Raw genomic sequence first — 17,546 nt, forward strand, 5'->3', positions numbered from 1 at the left:
ATAATAATAATAGCCCCCCATAGTACACACACACACACACACACACACACACACACACACACACACACACACACACACACACACACACACACACACACACATTTGAAATAGTTATAGCAACATGTCACTATTAATCCGGTCAATCATCATTAAGCAGCTTTTATACAGTCCACATGGTTGGATAAATCCCAACTATATGACACCACATATCATTGAGAGCCTGAATTACAGGTTGTGGTGGTTTATTATTTACAGTGAGTCGCTGTGCCATTGTTTAGAGAGAATATTCTTCCCAGTCAGTGTCTTTGTATTATTATTGTTCCCGTCACGTCGTGCTGCCCGTCGCAGCCAATCAGAGCACGTCGTGAGCTTCTCCGGGGGAAGGCGGAGGAACGCGGGGCCATGGAGTCCTCCTTGTTGCAGGGACTCTGGGGCAACTGTAGCGCATCTGTTTTAAAGCTGCTGCCGCAGGGAGGAGGAGGTCTTCATTATAAGCAAGGGGACAGAGGACAGAAGAAACTTTTTTTTGGTTGGTTAGATCAGATCAAGTGAAACAAAGAAACAGATGCGCCAGTTGTTGTTTACTGGAGGAAAATGCCGTGTGTGTGTACTAGTAGCAGTACATAGACATTCACGTTTTAGTCACTCTTTGGAACGACTTTTATTGGACTTTACTACTGCTGGTGGAACCGTCATCTGAAGTTGGCGTTTCTTTCTTTCTTTCTTTCTTTCTATGGACTTGTAGTTTTTTGAAGGAGCCGTTTAAATGCACCACTTCACCTTTGTGGGGATTTGAGGAAAAGTCAAAGTGTTTGGTCTGTCAGATCTGCTTCTTCTGGTCCCGCAACAGCCCGCATATCGGAGGCGCTCCGTTTGGATCAGTCACCGCACTGTGTGGAACCCAAACCTGACAACATGGGTCCGATCATCCTCTGCACGCTGTTTCTGCTCAAAGTAAGTATTCACCAATTATGCTCCATTTATTAATGTTCACACAATGTTAATTTAACTATGAGAGTGTACAAATGGAACCAAATGGACCCGTTAGGGTCCATTTGGTTCCATTTGTACGCTTTCAGAGTTACAGACCCATAAGGGTCCATTTGGTTCCTATCCATCATTTAGCTGGGGACCCCCTGGGACCCCCTCAAGTAGGGGTCACACTCTGGTGACATTGCAACCTAATACATTGAAACAAAAAGGGAAAGTAACGCTGTTTTAATGGGGTGAGAGAGAAAAGACCTAAAGAGGATTTATTATTAACCAAGAAGGACCGCAAATAGTTGAATTAAATTCCTAATTGCTTGAAATAAACTTCTTTCTGGGATTTACCATTTTAAGTATATGGTTATTAAAACTCAGTTTGTCATTAATAACACGTTGTCTATAGAACATATGCCTCATTATGTTGAATATAATATGATTTAGTATCATATGTGCACATTTGCACAATTACACAATTACCAGGCTGCATTTTGACTGAGCCATTATTATTATAGGCTCCATGTCCCCTGTAATCCATTCTCCTTGTAGGTAGAGGCTTATTATAACATGCATGTACAAGTACAGTTGGGTATAATTACAGCATCAGTTTCCATCTTCACATCAGTGAGTCAAGGATCAATTTTCATTTAATACTCCTGTCGTTTGGGGCCAGTGGTGTAAAGTAACTAAGTACATTTACTCAAGTACTGTACTTTTGAGGTATGTTTGACTTTTAGTGGAGTATTACCAATATTCAATACTTTTACTTCTACTCCACTGCATCTCTGAGGACAATATTGTGCTTTTACTCCACTACATTTATTTGAAAACTTCAGTGACTAGTTACTTAGTTTGTAGATGTGGGTTACATTAACCACTTCAGCCCTATTTAAACTGTGGCTATTTTCAAAATATTTGAATACATTTTATTATACATATGATAGCTTGTGAAACGGCACATTTTGCATAATGACTACTTTTACTTTTGGTACTTTAAGTACATTTTGATACCAATACTTTTGTACAAGTCAATTTTGAATTCCGGACTTTTACTTGTAATAGAGTATTTCTACCTTTTACTGAAGTAACAAAAAAAAGAGTACTTTTTCCACCACTATTTGGGGGCGGGTTAAGAGTGAGACATGAGAGAAGACAGAGTTACACTATCTTAATATCAAGATAGTGTAACCCTGTCGGCCCTATATGTGTCTGTGTGGTAACGGTGGTCTTTGAAGCACCTATTATGGGTTTTAATGGCGCCTTTGATAGCATGTTATCAGGCAGAAGTAAGTGTGAAAAGACCTTTTCCACACAGTAACAGACAAGCATCTGAATGACACTTATCTCCTCTCCATGCCTGTGGGGCTTCATGTAGTCTCGTTTTAACACGTCCTTGAGAACCAAACGTTTTCCCCTGCAGATCAAAGAGCTCAGATAAACCTTTCCCATCAGATTACACACAGTGTAACGCCATTCAACCCTAACCCCCCAAAGATCATTATCTGTTTACCTATACACCGGTGTAATAGCAACAACCCGTCCTAATGTATTTTAAAGGTCCAATTTTTATGAAAACGGATGCTAAAATAAATTAAAACATCTCAAAACATTTGTATTAAAATTTACATTCTTCAAATTATGTTTTTCTTCAAAAATGTCCACAAAGATCGTAACATAATCATCTTATAATCAGTTTGAAGCCTTTGGGCCTTTAGCCACACCGACATGTGTTTCTATTCTATTCTATTCTATTCTATTCTATTCTATTCTATTCTATTATTTGATATGCTGTAATAAGGCCAGCATTTGATTCATTTCACACCTCTCTTTTTTTGGGGTCTTGGATCCTAATCTAAAAGTTTATCAACCTCCCATCAGCCCCCATGCTTGAGCATTTGAACCCTGAAATGTTTATCTTGTTTAGTCACATCTAGCTTAGCTTTTAAGTTTAGTGTAGCCTGCCCACACCACCACCCTGCTTTAATGCCATAGATCTGCTACTTCTAAATATTATTTTATTTAGTTTACCATGCACGATATAGGCTACATGTTGCCACATTCAAGGCTTAAGGCAATTCCTGGTGAAAAATGTGGCGTGGTTTTGCAGCATTGCTGGGGTCTGGATATCCGGAGCAAAGCAATTATCTTCATTTTCTTATGGCCTGTGGTGGTGGGAAAGGGGGCCTAGTTTTCTAACGTACCCATTTCGAATTTCCAGTTAGAAGTTAAGTAGAGTTCTTTAGGGGGTTGCAGGGTTGTGTGTGTGTGTGTGTGTGTGTGTGTGTGTGTGTGTGTGTGTGTGTGTGTGTGTGTGTGTGTGTGTGTGTGTGTGTGTGTGTGTGTGTGTGTGTGTGTGTGTGTGTGGGGAGGGGTCTCAATGGGGTCAATATTAAGTCACAGCACAGCTCTCACAAGCAGACTTGCTTGAATAATATAATACTAATATTTTTTTAATATATTTTTGTTTCAGAGAAGTGGAACATTGACAATTATAATTATTATTATATTTTTAAAAAAATGATTAGGTTTTGTGTTGCATTTCTTCGCTGTAAAAGCAATGCTACATTCCTCACCTTACGCACAGACTGGTCCATGGGTTCGAATCCAGCTCACACCCTGGGTCCTCGCTGCTCCTTGTTTTAACATAGAAATATCCAATATTATTTTGTATTTGTTTTTCACAGTAACGTGCAGCACATGTTGGAGGTGCCATCAGTAATGCTTAGTGCTTAATACAACTGGAGGGAGAAAACCATGGGGTCAGTGTGCAGAGAGACAGACAGTGAGAGAGACCAAGAGAGATAGGGAGAGAGACAACCAGAGAACAAGACAGAGTGCTTGAGAGTAAATGAGACAGAGACAGAGAGACTGACTGAATATAGACAGAGAGAGAGAGAGAGAGACTGACAGTGAGCCCTGGGTATGCTGGTCTTTCATGTTGATGTTCAGATCACATTCAGAATAGATTTACAGAGGAAACGCCAACCGCTGCTGTTGACCCCTGACTGTACACATTCATCTCATCACTTCAAACAGGACCTGGTGTAGGCACACTATGTATATGTGTGTTTAAATGTCTGTGTATGTGTGTGTGTGTGTGTGTGTGCCTGTATTATATCGTCTCTGTCGAGTGGAAACCTCATACGTCTAAAACTGTTACTTTTCAGGATTCAAAGTCAAAAGCAGCAAAAGAGATTTACAAGCTCAAAACGCATCGCTTTGTGCCGCGTTTCGAGCTTGTAGATCTGCTACTTTTGATCCATTTGTGTGACGCTGTAGTATGATCAAGTGGGGCGTTAATTTATGAAAAAACACAAACGGTTTGAATATGGAGATAAGAGGCCTGACAGCAACAATATAGTATATATATTGTGTGTGTGTGTGTGTGTGTGTGTGTGTGTGTGTGTGTGTGTGTGTGTGTGTGTGTGTGTGTGTGTGTGTGTGTGTGCCTGTGCGTGTGCGTGTGTGTGTGCGTGCGTGCGTGCATGCGTGCACACGTGTACGTGTACATGTGTGTTGAATGAGTGACTCAGGCAGCCGTAGTGTTGAGGGCCATACATACATCCATACTGCGTGGTGGTCCCCTCTCTTCCCACCAGGGAACCCTGCAGATTGCAGCTCCTGAGCAACTGCTGCCCTGCCTCCTTTTCCTCCCATGGGGCAGATCAAATCTTAAGTGTATGGGCTCTTTATGTGGTTAACTATTTTAGTAGTACCCTGGCAAAAAAACACAATCCCAATTAGTTATGCTAAGCTAATGATTGTTTACATATTTCTGATCACACAGAAGGGCATGACTAACAGAATGAGCACTGAACCGTACATTTGTTTATGAAATAGATAAATAAAGTTTGATTATACATTAATCAAGTGGAATTGATTGTGGCTCATTCAAATGTTCTCAGTTAGAGAATCCCCAAAAAGGTTTTACATTTACGTATTATGTTTATTCCACATTGAATAGCTCGCCAACCAGAGTATAAACTTTACGTAAGGTTCGCACATAGTATAATTCTGTGCCGTGTTTTATTAATTAAACAATGTTTCACCAAGGGAGGGCTTAAGCAGAGCCAGAACACATTACACTGGCTTTTTTAGTCCCTTTTCATTTTCTCTTGGTAACGACACAAATTGATTTCAGACTCCTGCTTCTCATACACAAAGCATTAAATGCTCTTGCACCACAACGCTCTGCTTACAGAATGCCATGTCATCCTCCAGCTGTAGAAAGAACATAATACTGTCAGAGCATTTTCCTTACAGCAGTGGTGTTCAGTTATGTTTCATCGAGGGCTGTGGGTGTGCATACTTCCATTCCAAACTGAATGGTTTGGAATCAACACAGAGGTGAGAACAAATGAGGGAAATCACACTGCTGTCCAGCAGGGTTAGATCCCCCAGGGAACCATTTTGTAATCCATGGCAGGGGAAGTGCATATTCATTTATTTAGCATAGCCAACAATCTATCCGAATCCCCTATTCTTTCAAGAGTCACGTCCTCCACAGCTGAGAGAGAGAGAGTAGAGAGACTTGTAAAAGGAAGGATTCGATCCAAAGTATGTGGGTCTTAAGCCCTGAGCCATCAATGGGTACAGATACACAGACTAGACATTTGCTGCGTTTTTCTCCCTTTTTATGGAAGTATTTTTGTTGCTCGTAAAGCTTTTATAAACACTCCAAAAAGCACGTTATAAATTTAACGACTCATGAAATGCCATTTCTCACTCTTGTTTACATCGACGCCCTGTGAAGATCTGTTATGCAAATTAGCCTCATGCATCACAATGTTGGGCCAGTGCAGTGGATTTGTGATTCAGTAATACCATGCTATACCAGTACATAAAATTAACTGCTTCATGGAAATTTGCATTTTTTATTCTCTCAAGATATTAATCAACACATGGGATTGCTGTTACAACTCTTTCATTTAATGAAACATATCAGTAAAGTAACTTTTAACGGTGTAATGGAACATATTCGGTGTCATTCTTAACTTTCTTTAAAGTCATTAGGCTTCTGCATTGAGTCTCTGTTACCACTCTCTTAAAATTCTGCCATTTTAACTCTATACTTGGCACCACTGGATGAAGTGCCAAGGCTGTTGGCAGCTCCCTGTTGCTGAGCAGAGTTCTCCAGTCAAACTCACGGATCTAAAGCAGACCTGGCCTGACCCAGACTGGCTGGAGATAAATTCAAAACAGCCAAGCTGCCACCGCCACCAAATATTTATGGAAGTGCAGATAGAGCTGAGGGGTTAGCTATTGTTATCTGAGGAGGTCCATCTGTCTCATGGCGTATAGCTCCAGGCTATTATAACTCAAGTTCGGGTAGGGTAATTGCATAATATTTGTGCAAATATATCAAAATGGCAGTTTTACTAAAACAACACTGATGTGCTGTCATGCAGGAACTGAGGCCTACTACAAATCAAATGGCACTTTGGAGAAAATCGAATGAGCAAATATTAATGATTTGTATTCTGTTTCTCTGATATGTTTTTTTTTACCATTTAAAAGATTTTGGAACACAGATTAAAAAAAACGGAAATGCTGTGTTGTTCACACATATCACAGAAGACATATTTTGCAGAAACATACAAACCTGTTGTACAGCCCTATGCTTTGGTCACAGACTGCCAGCTCCAAGCAGCCTACCAGTTACTGCCTGCTGGGGCTACAAACCTTAATACTTGTGATCTGGGCTGCCTGGCTGCAGACCAGATATCATCTGGGCCGTCTGTAAAGTGCTGCAGTAAAACTGCCTGTTGTTGTTGGAAAGAGGCTGGACTTGGTTTCTCAGCCGCTTCCTCTCTAGTATCAGCATGGTCGGTGGAAAGATTTCAGAGTTTTGAGACTGGAGTGCTGGCATGACTCTCTCTCTCTGTGTGTGTGTGTGTGTGTGTGTGTGTGTGTGTGTGTGTGTGTGTGTGTGTGTGTGTGTGTGTGTGTGTGTGTGTGTGTGTGTGTGTGTGTGTGTGTGTGTGTGTGTGTGTGTGTGTGTGTGTGTGTGTGTGTGTGTGTGTGTGTGCGCGCGTGCTTGCATGAGTGTGTGTGTTGGCATAGAATTTTTACTGAAGTTTCATAGGCATAGGTTAGAGCACTGTTTCCCAAACAGTGGGTCGGTCGGGACCCATGTTTGCACATTTTTATGGCTCGCGAGTAAATATCCCCTTTTCTTTTGTTTCAGACATTTAGAAAAAGAAATATATTTCAAAAGATTGGAGAAAAAAAACGGTTTAAAGACAATAAATCACAACTTTTAATCGATTAAAAATAATTCCAACATTTTTCAAAAGTATTTCATGAATTGCCATGAATAAATAAATAGCGTTTAAGAAGTGGTGAAAATAGCAGATCTACAAGCCGCATTGTGAGCTTGTAGGTCTGCTATTTTCACTAGTTTGAGTCCCGGGCAAACATTTTCACATTTTTCTTTTGTGTCTTGAGCTAAAAAGTTTGGGAACCACTGTGTTAGAGGTTGGGGATGGGGTTGAGGTTAGTGTTGAGGTTGGGGTAAGGAGATACGGAATGAATGTAAGTAAATGCAATGTCCACAAAAGTTACACACACGCAAAGTGTGTGTGCATGTGTGTCTGTGTGTTTTGTGTGTGTGTGTATTTGCGGTGGGCTCGGGGGGTTTTCATTGCAGGCAGTACAGGTTACCACACGCTGCATGCCTGTGTTCCCTGGCAGCAGACTTCAGAGACAAAGAGAGACATCAGCGCGTTGTTTGCTTGTTACTTTTCCCTCTACAGGAGGCTCGCTGTTCGACATCTGTTTGCTCTTGTCAACCCCCAGGCGCATTACGGCCCAATCTCCCCTTAATGTGTGCATGTTTAAGATACCGTCGTTTAGGGCCTGTGGGGTGGTGGGGTGGTTGGGGCAGGGGGGGTGTAACACTGACCTCCACAGACACACACACACCTGCAGGGCTGGGACTGGAGGGGAGGAGAGGGGAAGGGGGGGGTGGCAACTTCAAAGGCCCCCTCTCACCCAAACAGATACTCACATGCTGGGCAGCCCCAGCTAACTGACACCCTGGCCTGGGGCTGCGACAGCCTCCTTTATGCGTTTCTCTCTGTTTCTGAAGATGATAACATGCATGCTCAGTACACACACACACACACACACACACACACACACACACACACACACACACACACACACACACACACACACACACACACACACACACACACTGTGTGTGTGCATATGCATGCTGTGTGTGTGTGCGTGTGTACACACACGACACGGCTGACTGTACACAGTCATAGACACAGTTATCAGACTGTACACAGACATGATGCACACACACACACACACACACACACACACACACACACACACACACACACACACACACACACACACACACACACACACACACACACACGCGCACACACACACACAATGTCAAATTGCCCGCCGATGTCATTCACAGCGATTTGGAATGTGTCCGTGTGGGAGGAGGGAGGGAGGAAGCCGTCTTTCCTTCTTCCTTCCTCCTCTTCAGTTCAGTGTGGGTGTTTTTTCTTTGCTCCTTCATGTCTTGACTCTTTCCACTGGTGTAAGGCCATCTGATTGAAGCCAGCCATTCCTGTTAAGCCTGATTCGTACTTAGTTGCTTGCATGCTGCGGTGCTGCTGCATGCAGCAAATAGCAAATACACAAGCTCACAACGCGTCACGTTTCGTGACGCGTTGTGAGCTTGTAGATCTGCTATTTACTGAGCCCGACGGCGGCACTTTGACTAAGTCTAAATGAGACTTTAGGCACCCACTCTCCTGTACAAGCCCTCAGGAATGTGTGATCTGGTCCCGCTCAGACGGGGCTCTCCATTACCCCCGGTGCAGATAAGACATTGGACCGCGTTCTCGGGGTGAAAACTGAGGCAGATTAAAAGATATAAAAAAGGGTCCATTTTCTCTACACCCACTCAACCGTTTTTTTTTTTTTTTTTTACCCCAACGGCGAGGGAGTGGGCCATCTGCGTGTGTGATTTCCTTCCCACATGTGGTCCAAGGCACAAAAAGTCCCCCGAACAAAGCAAAATCTATTCTGTAGAATTAGGCCCCTACGAACATACAAATTGCCAGCAACGTGTTTGCTAAGTGTTTCCCTGAGAAGTGGCGAGGGGCTTATTGTTTTATCGTGTGCCATGCATTCACATATGGTAAAACAAATAACGCTGCCGTCAAAATGGTCCAACATGTCACGATCACACAGCTTACAGCTACCAGTTTTCACCTGTTAGCCATTATGTCTTGGTTTTATTTTTTAGCATGTAAGCTAACTGCAGTTTTGCTTGCAGGTTGCTCTGGCAGATTCCTGTGCCAGTCAGAAGTTCACAGCATCAGGTCAATGCTGCAGTCTGTGTCCTGCTGGCTTCCAAGTCGACGTAGAATGTGGGAAAGAAGACACCAAGTGTGCACCATGCCCCAAGGGTGAGTAATTATAATGTAATGATACTTGTACCTATATACAGAATACAGAATACTTACCTTATCATTATCGCTGTCGTGTCTCTCAACGAGCTTTAGTTTCCATGTGGCTGGGAGCTTTTAGACATGTCTGCTTCACTTAAACACACCCTGACTCTCCTTTCGTTTCTCCCTCAGGAACGTTCTCCCCGTCCGAAGACTCGTCTCCGTGTCTCCCCTGCGCTCGCTGTCCGGTGGGCCTCCCCGAGGTCGCCTCCTGCTCCGCCACGAGGGACACGCACTGCGAGTGCGGCGGGCGTTTCTACCTCTGGCGGGACGGCGAGAGCGCCGAGGGCCTGTGCGCCCCGTGCTCCCCCGGCTGCAGGCGCGGGGAGGGCGTGGTCCGCCAGTGCGACGCCTGGGGGGACACGCAGTGTCGGCTCTGCGGGCCGGGGTTCTTCACCGAGGAGCACAACCACTCCAAGGCCTGCCAGACGTGTTCCCGCTGCTCTGACAGCGAGGTGGAGATCAGAGCCTGTCAGCCCAACTCTGACACCCTCTGCATGGGTGAGTTAAACGGGTGTGTGTGTGTACTTGTATTACAGTACTTTTGAGGGCCAACGAGTACTGTACGTACTATGTGAGAGAAATAGACATTGTGATTGAAATGTCTTGGCCCTCACAAGAGAAATGGATGTTTTGTGGTTAAAAAAAAGATTTTTAGAGTTACGCTTACAATTAGGGAAAGATTCAGGGTGGGGGTTAGGCTTAGACATTTAGAGGTTAACCTAACCATTATGTTTAGGGGTTAGGGTTAAGAGATAATGCCAGACTTATAATTTACTTAGTTGCACATTTGTCTCGTGCACCGCAAATAGCTCATGGCAAATAATTATAATGGCATTCATATGTCAATTTTATGAATGGCATTCATAAAATTGGCGTCACTAAAATGTTGATGTCATCACAAGTATAGTAATACAAACGTGTGTGGAGGGGGGGGGGGGCACAATGGGATGACTGAAAGGTTTTTCTTTTAAAGAAACATTGGCAGGGAAAAGTAGCAAAAGTCCAAGATGAAAGGAAGGGTGGGGGGTTCTGGGGGGGGTACATGTGGTCAACACCTGCACCCACGCCTCAACTCGCTCACTAACACATCCGTGCCCTGGAAACCCGATCGCAGAGAGAACAGGCCTCTTTAAGTGCCAGAGCCCAATTGGCGTGAGCTTGACAAGATCTTTAGGGGCTAACGGCCCCCAGTACACGATGGCCCAGGGAGGCCCCCCCCCTCACCCTGACGGCTCCCCAAATGGCCCCTATACCCGCTCTCCAGGAGTGAGCGAGGTCGTCTGCACACACGCAGGGGGGCCACAAGTCATGACCCGCGTGACCCCCACAGAGGTCAGCGTAGTCCCGTGGCGTGTTTGATCCTAAAATAGTTCAGACCACAGGAGGGTAGATGAGTGTGGAAGAGGCAGGGCGAGGCCTCAACCCCAGGAGACCCCGGTTTGGTTGGCTCAATCTATCCTTTACATCGGCCATGCTGGCTTCTGTGGGATTATTTCTGGCTGTAATTTACACAGGCCCAAATATGTTCACAGAGTGCACGTGCTGCATGTCGTCTATCTCCATATTTCATGAGAATGTCTCACAGAAACAGCAATGCGACACGGTGTGAGCTGTGAGTTTGTGTGAGCTTGATTTTCGCTATGTTTAGACATTTTGGAGAGTGAAAGTGATTAAGTGTGACTGCTGGTTTTTAGAAATATTGAACCAATGAAAATGAAATAACTTCACCGGATCCACTGAAACATTTGTTTTCCATTTCCCATTTCCATTTTTTCCTGGACATACTGTAAAAGGTTTCCACCCGACAGCTACGATGTGTATTAACCGCGTCCCTCTACATGCGCCTAACATGCCTTCCTCTCTCTCTCCCTCTCTCTCTCTCTCTCTCTCTCTCTCTCTGCCCCCACAGACAGGAAGCTGCACATCCTGGCTCGCCCCGCAGAGTCTGACGGCTCCCGTGAAGGAGCTCCTCGCTGGCCAGGCCTAGAGGAGTTAGAGGACGATGAGGGAGAGGCCAGCCCGGCGCCCGGGTCCCCCAAGCTCGCGCCGCAGGACGAGGCGCCCGGCAGCAGCAACATCCTGGCCTACGTGTCGGTTCTGGCCGCCGTGGTCCTGGGCCTGCTGTTCTACGTCGCTTATAAATGGTGAGCTCTCATCAGGGTAGCGATGGATCCTCCGCCCACCAGTGGCGTCCGATGATCCACGTGCACAGTGAAATCCCGTGTTCGTTTAACTCTTGGAATGAACCACTGAAGAACCCTGTCTCCAAAATTGTGGAAATAGCCGATGCGACGCATTGAGAGCTTGTAGATCTGCTACTTTCGTCAAATGTTTGCTTATATTTACCGATTGTTCGCCTATTATGACATGCCCAGAATAAGGACACGATGGTTCATGTGGTTAAATGTTAAATCTAAACCAACTGTGGATTTTGACGTGTGCCGTGGAGAATCGAGTTTATGCGGATTTTCATTCCAAACAAATTTGTTTATGTCAGTAATTAGTTGCCCTTTTTTCTGCTGGCAGGTCTACTAAGTAATGAAATCAGCTGGGGCAGTGCTGTGTGAGAACATGTATACACTCGGTAGTCGATGACATGATTGGATAGTACCACTGCCGTAGCCTTTTGGGCAACCTTCATGTCTTCTGGGATTTCAACAACATGCAACACAAGCCTATCTGATATCTACACACACTGAAACTACAGAAACGAGGTGGTGCTCATGGGAAAATATACTGTCAAAACCACCAAAAGTGATAGAATCACCAGTTAAACGAACCAACGTTTTTTCTGTTCCAAATCTCAATGGAGGCAAGTTTACATAACGGCCACCGCCATCCATGGTGTTTCAATTTCATGTGTTCAGTCACCATCTACAGTGGCATTAAAACACCATGACCATCTACTTCACAGGTTTTCAAAGTAGGGCTACCAGGGGGGGCTTTCGGAAAGGAAAAAAGGAAACGGAAAAGAAAATTGTGATGTGACGCATTGTGAGCTTGTATCTATTTTTGTATTTTTTTAAGCCATTTCGCTGTAAAGCGCTGCAGCCAGAAGCAATGGCTGTTTGGGTGTCCTTGGAAAAGTTGATCTACTCACTCAACACAAGTAATCTATGCCAAAAATATGAAAGCTGTGATCTGGTTTTGTTCTCTCATCGCTTTCGAATGAACAGCAACGGTCCGCATTCTCCTAGCTTTTTCTTCAACATAAACAATAGTTATGTGACTAAAACAGCCTTCATCTGTAGTTTACTTGGATTTTTGTGATTTTCCACCGGCGTTGGCAGTTTTCATCTGACAGTGTTTTGCTCTGTTCTCCTCAGCTGGATGTCGTGTAAACAGAAGAAGGCCTTGTCGAAGGCCCGTGTAGCTGAGCTGGGAACCTCTCCAGAGGGAGAGAAGCTCCATAGTGACAGTGGCGTTTTCCTGGACTCCCACAGCATCCAGGACAATCAGCCCAGCAAAGGTACTACTACATTATATTCACGAATAGTGCTACAAAATCTTGTTTGTCATTGTCATTAATATTTTAAGTAAACGGCACCAAGAGCTGTGCTTAGCTGGGCACGTGTATGACATTCACAAGCCAATTTTGGCTACTTTCACGTAATGCTGTCCTAGAAAAAAAACAACTTGTGAAGTCATAACTCAATATGAGAGATAACACAATATTCCCTTTATTGGTCTTAGTTCACGACGGTGAAAATGTCTTATTTCCACAACTGACTTTGTGACAGTTATTTTCAAAACGGCTTCATAAATTAATCTTATTTAATGTATAATTCATTATTTCCACAGGCAGCAGGCGGGACAGCAAGCCAGATAACCGCCTCTACGTCAACCTACCGCCGCACAGGCAGGAGGAAGTGGAGTGCCTCCTACAGGAAGCGGGCGGAGCATCGGGTTGGGGCTGGTGGCAGCTGGGGTCCGTGCTGGGCTACGAGTCCGACCAGCTGGACGTGTTCGGGCGAGGACTGGCTCCGGCGCACACCCTGCTCTCCGACTGGGCCCAACAGGAGGGCTCCACCTTGGGACTGCTGTGCTCGGCGCTGGGCCGCGTCGACAGGCCCGACGTGGCCTCGCTGGTCACCTGCCCCACACAGGGCGTGTCGGTGGTCTGAGCCAGACACACCCACACAAGACTGACAGACTATAACGGTGGCTCTCAAACCTTGTTTTTTTTTGTATTTCAAGGACCCCCGTAACTCTGAGAGGGTACGAAAAGGAACCAAGCGGACCCGTACCGGTTCCATTCGTTCCACTCTCAGTGTTACAGACCCGTGAGGGTCCGTTTAGAACCCCCCTCAAGAAACGCTGAGGGTCCCCGGACCCCACTTTGAGAACCGCTGTACTATAAAGACATGGACGGGAGGGAAACACCCCAACTCCCAACCTCCACTGGAATGACTAAGGAGGCACTCTTAACGTCAGCACCCTGGTGACCTTTGAACTCAAAGGAGGCCGGTAGTAACGGCGTTCCTGACTCTTTCCAGTGACATCCTTTTCCCCCCTTTTTTTACTACCATGGTTTACAAAGAGAAGTTAGGAAAGAAATGTTGTTTTACAATGTTTATCTGTGCCCCAGACTGTGCATGTCAATATTCAAGTTATTATGGAGGAAGCAGAATGAGATGGATTGACCTGATCGTCCTTATTGAGTGATTTGCACCAGCAAGGAGGACGAGTTATTTGATTGATCAAGCCATCGTTCTCACCGACAATCTGATTTGACAGGAGGAGCGACATTCTTCAGTTTTACACCAAATAAAGACATCTACCCAGTCCACGGGATGTGACTAATGTAACTGTGCCTTGTGTTAACGAATACTAGGGTGGAAGCCTAAGGACAAACCTGACCGTGTCCTTGTGTTCATCAGGTTCTGTCTGCAATCACAGATGCTTCAAGGAATTAGGATTTAGATGAAACCAGAACATCCTGGGCCTAACTCCTTAGGCCTGATGTGACCTGCACTCACCTACTTACTCTAATAAGTTGTGATCACTACAACGACACCAAAGCCAGAGGTCCCCAGTTACTTGCCATGGAGGGACATGTGTGTACAGGTTCTGAACAGAACAAAACAGAACAGAACAGAAAGTACTTGGTTATACGATGTTGTCTTGTGGCGAAACTATGAAGATCCTTTTACACCGGGAGCGTTAGTTTGTATGATTAATTCGCATTCATTTAAACTGTTTGTGTCATGAGCACATCCACATTGAATGTGAATATAACGACGTGATAAAGCAAATTATTCTTCGAGGTGAGGTCGATTTCTCACCACAGATAAGAGCACGACCTGTATGAATGAGACATCACCAAAGAGTTTGATGTGAAATATTCGCGACTCATTTTCGGATCGTTTAATCATCACGCTTCCAGTGTCGTACGGACCTTCAGACATGCCCAAAATTGGGACGCCAAGTTGTTTAAATGTTTAAAATAGACAAAAAACAACATCAAAGAACAGGCGATTTCACTAATAATTTGCAGCCGGAGAGCTAATTAGTGAACTCCCCACAGCGTGATGTATGACCGGAATAAAAACATGCACACTCAGCCCGCTGTGGCACATGACTAGACACCTCTGATGTCAGCGCACACCAAGGAAAAGCATACATGTTAAACCAAGCATGAAGCTCTCTGAATTCTTCTCTGATGATGCCGGTGGCTTCTCTTCCCCTTTTATGAGACCAGATGTTATCTATTGTACAGATAACGGGTACTCATTGGTTTCAGAGCCAGGCCACAACTCCTACTTTATAGAACGCGATAGACTTAATGCCACACTCACTTTGGAACTATTTTTCTCTCTAGAACACACTTTAGATTCTTACCACCTGGTCTCTTCTCTTAACCACTGAAACCTTACTTCGTTAACCGGAGTCCCCCAGATGTCTGTTAATACACCCTCCTTTTTTCCGTCTATACTAGATATCTTAGCCAAAAAAGCTATTTTTGCCAATGAATGTTCCCTCCAGAATATGGATGCTGGGGTTCAAGCGGTTAATTGTGTTCACTTGGTGTCCCAGGTATAGCTAGTTCTGCATTGAACAGAAAGAATGGCAAGGATACCACGGGATGAACGGACAACATCAATGTTTTAACCACTTAAGCTCTACAGTAAAACTTTGTCATATGGCGAATAGTGAAAATAGCCGGCTTTTAGATCGGCTATTTTCATTATTTTTGAATTTATTTTAACATTTTAAAAAACATGTTTAAAAAACAAACGTTTTTTAAGTGTTTAGAAATGTTTTGCCTATAATGACATTGCCCAAAATATGGACTCCAGGTTGAAAGTGACATCCATAGAAGATTATTTATCTGCCTATGGTACACCATGGCTTCCCATCGTTTTATCTAATGCCAAACACATATGTTTTGTCTATATTCATAAATGGTATGTCTTGATGTGTTTTTGTATGTTTTTGTTCCAATTAATAAATAACATTCACAACAGAATCTATACGTGATTACTCAGCTTGTTCAGTTTGATCACAAATTGATGCTGTTTATACATGCTGTGTTGGGTGCTGTATAATGATTGGTGTTCAACTTGTTGGCACTTGAAGGAATCGAATTGGGTTTACACAGCAGTGTATAAACAGGCCACGTCATGCTTGATATCGGACGAGTTTATAATGTCTGAGAAAGCATTGTATTTCCCATAAGTCCTTAAGTCATCTGTGACTCACTTCAAAATTCACACCGACCGCCTGTAGCTATAGTTTGGTTGCGTAGAGTGAGAATTCTATGCAGCGAAAACTAAAAGGAAAACAGATGAAAGTCGTTCTGTTTGGCTTCTGACTTTCTGACCTGGAGGGCATGTTGTTAATAGAATTATCACTGAATGGTCTCATGAGTCATGGTAAAACAAAAGGAAAAAAGGGGGGAAAAACTAAAACACTTGATGGGTCGTACAGTGAGGAAGTACAGTCTGACTTGGCAAATTCCATTCTCTATCCAGGGTTTTAGCGCGTTAGAACATTTCCTATCCCAAAAGCGCTAAGGAAAACCAGTTAAGAGGTACTTGAGCAGTTTGGAGTCGAAAAGATAATAGCTTCACCCCCCCACCCACCCCCCACAAAAAAAGGAAAATAAGTTTCTGCACAGCAAAATTCTTAGTCTTAATTTATCTCCTCAGAGTGTGCATTATTTCCATTGCACACTCTTGGGAGATAAATGAACACTGGGATTTTTACTGTGTGCTTTCCCTGAGAGGCGTGATGTGATCCGGGCTCCCTCCTGCGCCGCGCTTCGCTCAGAGCTGAAATCTGTTAATGATCTCTCTTGCCTTCACTGCTAAGTGAGAGCAGGCTGCCTCACAGGGGCCTGGGGCAGCGCTGCACTGCATGCCGTCACGCACCCCAGCCGGGGCTGCTTAACTGCGGTTTGGAGCACACAGCCATGGGGCCTGTGGTATGCACATGCACTGGGATGGGAAGGAAGGAGGGGGCTGGGCCAACGAGGAATAGGGGAATCATTGGGGCCGGGTACTCGCTCTGTCTCTCTCTCTCTATCTGTCTCCCTCTCTCCCTCTCTCTGTCTCCCACCCTCTCCCTCTCTTACTGTTTCTCTTTCCTCCCTCCCTCCCTCCCTCTCTTTCTCTCCCTCCCTCCCTCTCTCTCTTCCTCTCTCACCCCCCTATATATATATATATATATATATATATATAGTATATACGTATACATATGTGTGTGTGTCAGGGGCCCTCCATCATTAAACCGGAGTGCCTTTTAATGAAAGCAGTCGCTCACTTTGATTGCCTTTATGGCTGTAGAACATCTGGTGTGGCAACATGTGTGCCTTATGTGGCAGTTGCACCATATGCAACACTTGAAAGGCAAAGAGTGCAAATGCCATCTGAATTGTAGGTGTGCAGTTGGTTTTTAGAGATGAGTTTTTAATTGCGTATAATTATGCATTTTATTAGAAGGCACAGTGGAAGGAGACAGGTTTTTTTTGTCATAATTTTTTTATGGCGTTATGGTAGAATATTTCCCCCATTTTGTGAAATCGTTTAATGTAATAATATATTTTTCATTTTAGACATGGCGTACTGTTCT

General features: G+C 44.3%; 1 protein-coding gene across 1 annotated transcript; it reads left to right on the forward strand.

Moving 5' to 3' along the window:
• The first annotated feature begins 470 nt into the window (after positions 1–470).
• Positions 471–15,942, forward strand: nradd (neurotrophin receptor associated death domain). The gene is made up of 6 exons (XM_084051950.1): positions 471–954; positions 9,296–9,428; positions 9,603–9,971; positions 11,383–11,617; positions 12,800–12,942; positions 13,275–15,942. Exons 1-6 carry the CDS (start codon positions 916–918, stop codon positions 13,595–13,597), a joined length of 1,242 nt encoding a protein of 413 aa, XP_083908076.1. The 5' UTR covers positions 471–915; the 3' UTR covers positions 13,598–15,942.
• The last annotated feature ends 1,604 nt before the right edge of the window (positions 15,943–17,546 follow it).

This window comes from Gymnoscopelus microlampas, assembly GCF_963454915.1.
Source record: "Gymnoscopelus microlampas genome assembly, chromosome: 3".
NCBI classification, from domain to species: Eukaryota; Metazoa; Chordata; class Actinopteri; order Myctophiformes; family Myctophidae; genus Gymnoscopelus; species Gymnoscopelus microlampas.